The sequence below is a fragment of the Monopterus albus genome, unplaced genomic scaffold (assembly GCF_001952655.1).
Source record: "Monopterus albus unplaced genomic scaffold, M_albus_1.0 scaffold666.1, whole genome shotgun sequence".
NCBI lineage: Eukaryota > Metazoa > Chordata > Actinopteri > Synbranchiformes > Synbranchidae > Monopterus > Monopterus albus.
In genome coordinates, this window is record NW_018128546.1 from 5,305 (window position 1) to 12,083 (window position 6,779).

Below are 6,779 nucleotides of genomic sequence, written 5' to 3' on the forward strand. Positions count from 1 at the left end.
ATTAAGTTTCTCCTTATAGCTGTGTTCAGGATACAAGACTAATTTAATGAAACTCTTCAGACTTATCTACTTTTAAACCACAGAAACATCAACTGTCAGCCACCAAACAGCCACGTCCAGTTTCTAAATCCAATTTACTTAAATGTGTCCTATGTCCAGGCCTGCAACTATTATTTTCCTTATTAATGGGCTGATTATTTGGAATAATTTAATCTCTGAAATGTTAAGAATAAATTGTCAAGTAAAGCTCACCATATCAATCGTTTCAGATTCAATGTAGCCATTTTTGATAACTAAATCATGTATCCATAGGAGTGCTGGTTGTAGTAATATAGGTGCAATTTAACTTGTATTCCAGGCTGATTCACTACCTATACTAACCCGTGAGATTTAAAATTTTCTACGTTAAAAGATTTAAACTCCAGATTTGAACAAGAACATTTTCTGTATAAACAGTGCACACATTTCAACAGTAGGTGGCAGGCTAAGCCCAGTAATACTTCCTGTCATAGCACTTGTAATGATAATAGTTTGCTGTGTGCGGTGTCGTTGTCATGACTAATGTGATGTGATTATCTGGGAATTAACTGAGTTAGAAGTGCCTGGTGTCCCTCAAACGAACCTCGGCAGCTTCCTTCTCAAACTTCTCGATAGTTCTCTTGTCGATTCCTCCGCACTTGTAGATGAGGTGGCCGGTCGTGGTGGACTTGCCGGAGTCGACATGACCAATGACCACAATGTTGATGTGGATCTTCTCCTTTCCCATTTCGACTTACTGGTTGTAAAAAACATGGGGAGCAGTTATGTGGGCTTTATTAAATATAACGCATGGGGCTTAGAGTTGGAGTGAACTCAGTGGGACCACCAAACTTAAGTTGCTACTACTAAGTAGGACCAAGTCAGCTGTTAACAGACAGCGGTTTTGTTGACGGAAATATATTTCTGGCTTAAATTTGTCTAAACATTGAGAGCTTCTGGTAGCTTCTTTTGATACAATCCAAAATTAAAATCAATTCGACACAATACGTTACGTCGTTATTTATCACTGTGTTGCATCTCTGCATTAGCAATTAGCCTACTAGCAATATTTAGCTAGGTGACCTGATGCCGCGTTCAGGTCATATCGCTTAAATCGTAATTAAGAAAAACCAGGCAGAAAAAAACCCTAACGGACGGTAAGAAGCTACTGGTAGAATCGTTGCAAACGCACCACCGCTGGCACTTACAGCAAAATAAAATCCAATATTTACAAAAGAACGTGGCTTAACCAAATACGCAACAGCAGCTATTCTGGGCCGGTTCAGCTGGTCAGACTAACGTCATGGGACCAGTAACGACCCATGACTAACCACCCTGAAATGCCTACATAAGGGCGTTCCCCATTCTTCCCACATGGATGAATGCATCATTAAACGACATAGCTCTCTAATGTATGGTCAGATGCATCTAGCGTTGTATTTTGTGGCGGGACAGTCATGTTAACGCTTATTTTCGGTGTCCATTCCCGCGAGTGAAAAGCGACATTGAATCATACACCATATGCTCGATGCCGGCTATTCAGCCTCCATGTTGCGCCGCGAGCACAGATCCGCCATGTTACCAAATGGTGCAAGCGCGCACCCGACCCGGTTTACTAAGAACTGGTGGAAGGGTGCGCGCTCACATGTATAGAAAAATTACTGGCAGAGAATGAAATCTGGCAATTGACTTAAAGCTTAGTTTCCACTGTCTGATCACCCACAATTAAGCCTTACTAAGAGAAAGCTAATTTTCTGATCACATGACACCAACATTTTATAAATTTAAACCAAGTTAGCACGTTTTAACCTTGAAAGTGTAACCAAAACTAAAATTGAGAAATTATGAAAACCAGTTTTGTGCAGATTGAGTTCATACCAGTTAAGTATTGCAATAGTTCCTATCATGAACACTTTCAGCTCCTCAACATGCAATTCAGCTTGAAGAGCAGGCTATTAAAAGAAAATTTTACCAACCTGTGCCCAGTAACTAATACGACTTCCCCTGATTTGGAGCAGAGGGAAAAAAGGACAGAATATGAGCTGTCCAGAGTTTTTATACCGAACAAGAGCAGAGGGAGGGCTGTGCATGCCTTGTTGCTGTCATACTAAAAATAAAGAGGTGCTATTGGCTAAGGTACAAGTCCTATTGAGGCGATTGGATGACAAGTGCATCACTGGGCACATAGCATGGTCAAAAACAGCTGCAACACAAGACAGAGACTCCTCTGACAGCCCAAACTACACCCAGCAGCAGCACAAAAGGATCAAGACAAGCAAATTACAATTTTTTCAAATATATTTTATTAGTTACCAGCAGCTTGCTCTCCAATTAGATTTGTTTCATCAAGATAGTTCTAAACCATTTCCCAACTTAAATGTAACTGAGAAGAGGCACCGTCTTGTGATTCAGGTACACGACAATGCCACAGTTTTTTCCTGCGAAAATTTTTGCGATGGGTTTTAATCAGCATAAGCCAGTCCTTGAGTAGAGAGCTCGGCCTCAGAGAAGACAGGTGGCAGGGAAGAAGAGGGTGTGGGGCGGCCCGCTGCTGCTGAGACGTGACTTTTTGTTGGACGTCCTGCACGACAATTCATTTCTTCTTCTCGGCCTTCTGCGCAGACTTGGTGACCTTTCCACCTGAGGCCAACTTCTTCTCCACAGACTTGATGACACCGACGGCCACAGTCTGCCTCTGAGAAAAGCAGTGAATTTGTGAATGCAATTTGTATACGATTGTTTAATCAGTTTAACAGTTGTAATCTAAGCATTATCTAACAAGTAAAACCACTCACCAAGGGGAGGGTAATTGGAAAAGGGCTGCACAACCATGGGCTTCTGTGGAACTAGTTTGATAATGGCAGCATCTCCAGACTTGAGAAACTTGGGGTTGTCCTCAAGCTTCTTGCCAGAATGACGGTCAGTTTTTTCCTTGAGCTCGCTGAACTTGCAGGCAATGTGACAGGTGTGGCAGTCCAGCACTGGGGCATAACCTTCACTGATCTGGCCAGGGTGGTTCAGGATAATGACCTGCGGGGGGCACATTTAAAATTAGATTTCTAACAAACAAAATAAAAACAGGAAATTACCAACACAAGTTCACAATAACAACCTGGGCATTGAAGCTTTCAGCAGCCTTGGGTGGGTCGTTCTTGCTGTCGCCAGCCACATATCCACGACGGATTTCCTTGACAGACACATTCTTGACGTTGAAACCAACGTTGTCACCAGGGACAGCCTCAGGCAGAGACTCATGGTGCATCTCCACAGACTTCACCTCAGTGGTCAGGTTGGGGGGAGCGAAGGTGACGACCATACCGGGCTTCAGGATGCCGGTCTCAACACGGCCGACGGGGACAGTTCCAATACCTGAGACAAACCAGTTTAAGTTCAAGGCTTTGTTGTTATTAGTGCCATTATGCTTTATTTAACAAAATGCCAGTTTTTACCGCCGATTTTGTAGACATCCTGCAGGGGCAGACGCAGGGGCTTGTCAGTGGGGCGAGCTGGTGGCAGGATAGCATCCAGAGATTCCAGCAGAGTGGTTCCAGTGGCATTACCCTCCTTGCGTTCAATCTTCCATCCCTTGAACCAGCTCATCTACAGACAATGTTCAAAAATCAGTTAATGTGCAAAATCTATGGTTTACCCAAGTTGAGCACTAGGGTAAAAATTTCCTCACCTTGTCACTGGCCTCCAGCATGTTGTCTCCATGCCACCCAGAGATGGGGACGAAGGAAACAGCAGCGGGGTTGTAGCCGATCTTCTTGATGTAGGCGCTCACTTCCTTGGTGATTTCCTCAAAACGCTTTTGGCTGTACGGGGGCTCGGTGGAGTCCATCTTGTTTACTCCAACGATGAGCTGCTTCACACCGAGGGTGAAGGCCAGCAGGGCGTGCTCACGGGTCTGGCCGTTCTTGGAGATACCAGCCTCGAACTCACCAACACCCGCAGCAACAATCAGCACAGCGCAGTCAGCCTGAAAATTTTATATCAGCCAGTTCAGACTTAAATATACTAAAGTTCAATACAAAAGGGACAACTTTAATCTTATAGCAGTCTTTACCTGAGAGGTACCAGTGATCATGTTCTTGATGAAGTCCCTGTGTCCAGGGGCATCGATGATGGTCACATAGTACTTGCTGGTCTCAAACTTCCACAGAGCAATGTCAATGGTGATACCACGCTCACGCTCAGCCTTCAGTTTGTCCAGCACCCAGGCATACTTGAAGGAGCCTTTGCCCATCTACAAAGGAACAAATACACAAATAAGTCTCTGCTACTAGGAAAAAAATACCTGCTGCTCAATTGTGAGTCATTTGAGTTTCCTGGTCTTACAGGACAGTTAAGTCATTTAAGATTTGTAAATGCCACCTCTGCTGTACAGTCATTCTTAGTCCTAAATGAGAATTTTTCTGGAAATGGATCACAAGCATTTACGTAGTCAGTTTTAAACCTGACATTTACTTAACATCTTTAGCTTTAACATTTAGCGAAATTTGCTCTAACTTAATTGTACATTTTGTACGTGTTCAACAGCTTCAGATTACACTGAACAAAGTGCACTGTTGGCGCTGCTCGAGCTAAGCCCCACCCAGCGTGCGCGCACACGTATCTACACCCTCGTGCCGGGCAGCAGTGCTCAGCAGGGGCACGCTGACGTCGCCATCTTGGGACTGGACTCCCCAACAGTTCTATAGATAAAAACAATTTGCTCACCTCGGCAGCTTCCTTCTCAAACTTCTCGATAGTTCTCTTGTCGATTCCTCCGCACTTGTAGATGAGGTGGCCGGTCGTGGTGGACTTGCCGGAGTCGACATGGCCAATGACCACGATGTTAATGTGGGTCTTTTCCTTTCCCATTTTTAGTTTCTGTCACGAAAAAAAGACCCATCCATTAAATCTCACGTTTAAACGCACCATCATTATTCAGCCTAGCTAACGTTAGCTAGCCGATAGCTCAAGTGATAAGGGTAGTGTGACAAATGAAAATGACACATCTGGCCCGGCTAATTTTGAAGAATATTCTGCCTGACGTCTTTTTGAAGTTTAGAAAGGCGTTAAAATCTCGAATACACTCAAAGCCAAAAAGAAAAAAAATCACCCTCGTTATTTGTTACTCAACACTAATGCTATGAGTCAATACGCTAACAGGCAGCTGCTGCTGCTGGGCGGCCACAGGCCAGCCGAGACACGTGTTACTCCGTGGCCCACGGCGTATAAAGTTACACAAAGATCGCCAAATATTCACAGGCTAACTTGTCCAGACTCCCAACACCTGATACTAGAGAGCACGTACAGTTGTTTCACGGAGGAGAGCGAAGAGAGAAATGTCCTTCCTGCATCCCTAGTTCTCTGCTTTCAGCGTCATGTCTTTGTTCCTTATCCTTCTAACGTTACATTACCTTCTCTCCCCTTAAAATCATTTTGTCTGAAAATAATTAACGTTACAATCTCGCAAAAGTCAATAACACACAAAACGTTGACTTTAACCAAATTATCTCAGCGTGAATGATATTCTCTAAATTTTATAGCTGCCTTCAAAAAAATCCACAGGTTAGTTTGAAGTTACATAACCGAAAAGGCGAAGTTTTGGCTAAAGGCAATCAGTTAAAGAAATTCCTCCAAACTAAGTCCTTCTAAACAATTACAGGCCTAGCTCCGTCTCGCTAGCTACCGTATGAATCAAAGCTTAACTTACCGGTGTTTCAGCGTTTTCACGGCCAAAGCTATTGCCCCTAGCCAGGTAACAGAAAGAGGAAGAGTGGGTCTGACTGGTAGGTTTTATACTGAATGGGAGGCGGCCTGACTTCCCGTCGCCCTCCCCGGTGCAAACCCAAAAAGCCACACAGTCCTGCTAAAAACGTCAGCACGCCACCGGACGAACCGCCTGAAACATGCATGTCTTATAGCACCAGAGATCGTGATCTGAGCTTCAGCTCTGACACAACCCATCACTCACCATAATAATAATAACAACTATTATTGTACAGATACATAGTGATGATTCTGATAAACAGTTTTATTCTCATTTGACTGATCTCCTCCCAAATATCCTTGAGTTTTATTCCTGAACAGCTGAGAGGAACACACTGGTTCATTTGGAAGGTGTTGTTGACCTCCAGTGTAGGAAAATATTTTTCAACTGTAGTATTAGCATAAAAAGTAGTCGTGCAAAATGGCATATTTCATATTAATGTACATTATATTATTAGATTATAATAATTGATGCATTTTGTGTACATCACATTTAATGTTGTAGCTGGTTAAGGGGGAGTTAATGTTAACTACCCCACACACCAATTTGAAGTACTGCTGTGAACTTCGCACTGGGGATCAATAAAGTCTTATGATTAAACTATATTTTGTTTTATGTGTTTGATTAGAAGATTAGAGTAACACATCGAATTCACGGGTTTTGTGAATGGCAGGGGCGTCATAGTAGTTGCTTATTACTTTAAAAATCGTTCACATAAAACAGTTCAATTTTCAGACTGACATTTTAAACCCAGAGTTATATAATTTACCTACACTCAAAGCCAAAACAGCATAAAGCTTCACCCCCATCTCTACCTAAACCTGTCCCACCCACCAGTAACACTACAAACTCATCATCTTGACAAGATTACCTAAATCTGAACAACATTTGCATTCAAACAGAGGCCAGACCCTGAGAGGATTAACTCATGCTGTTTTCAGGACACCCTGTCATGCAAGCATTTACATTCCCATAAGACACATGTACAAATGATGACGTATTA

At 43.1% G+C, this 6,779-nt stretch overlaps 2 protein-coding genes across 3 annotated transcripts in view; both read right to left on the reverse strand.

Annotated features, from left to right (window-relative positions):
- Positions 1 to 2,203, reverse strand: part of LOC109953431 (elongation factor 1-alpha-like) — a gene marked incomplete at its 3' end in the record, with an annotated part of 7,065 nt that extends 4,862 nt beyond the window's left edge. Inside the window, exons 1-2 of the mRNA XM_020588924.1 lie at positions 1,995 to 2,203; positions 600 to 775 (exon numbers count right to left, since the gene is read on the reverse strand). Coding sequence (XP_020444580.1) covers positions 600 to 766 — 167 coding nt within the window. The remainder of the gene's footprint in view (positions 1 to 599; positions 776 to 1,994) is intronic.
- A 95-nt stretch (positions 2,204 to 2,298) lies between these two features.
- LOC109953430 (elongation factor 1-alpha) lies at positions 2,299 to 5,828 on the reverse strand. Of its 2 annotated transcripts, XM_020588923.1 has the most exons (8): positions 5,720 to 5,828; positions 4,738 to 4,890; positions 4,085 to 4,264; positions 3,701 to 3,997; positions 3,468 to 3,618; positions 3,131 to 3,387; positions 2,788 to 3,048; positions 2,299 to 2,713 (listed from the first exon to the last, which is right to left on the reverse strand). In XM_020588923.1, the coding sequence occupies exons 2-8, from the start codon at positions 4,879 to 4,881 to the stop codon at positions 2,612 to 2,614; spliced, it is 1,392 nt and encodes a 463-aa protein (XP_020444579.1). In that variant the 5' UTR covers positions 4,882 to 4,890; positions 5,720 to 5,828; the 3' UTR covers positions 2,299 to 2,611. The 2 variants fall into 2 exon arrangements, with proteins under 2 accessions (XP_020444579.1, XP_020444578.1); XM_020588922.1 differs by lacking the exon at positions 2,299 to 2,713 and having other exon boundaries at positions 2,767 to 3,048; positions 5,720 to 5,826.
- Between the last annotated feature and the right edge of the window lie 951 nt (positions 5,829 to 6,779).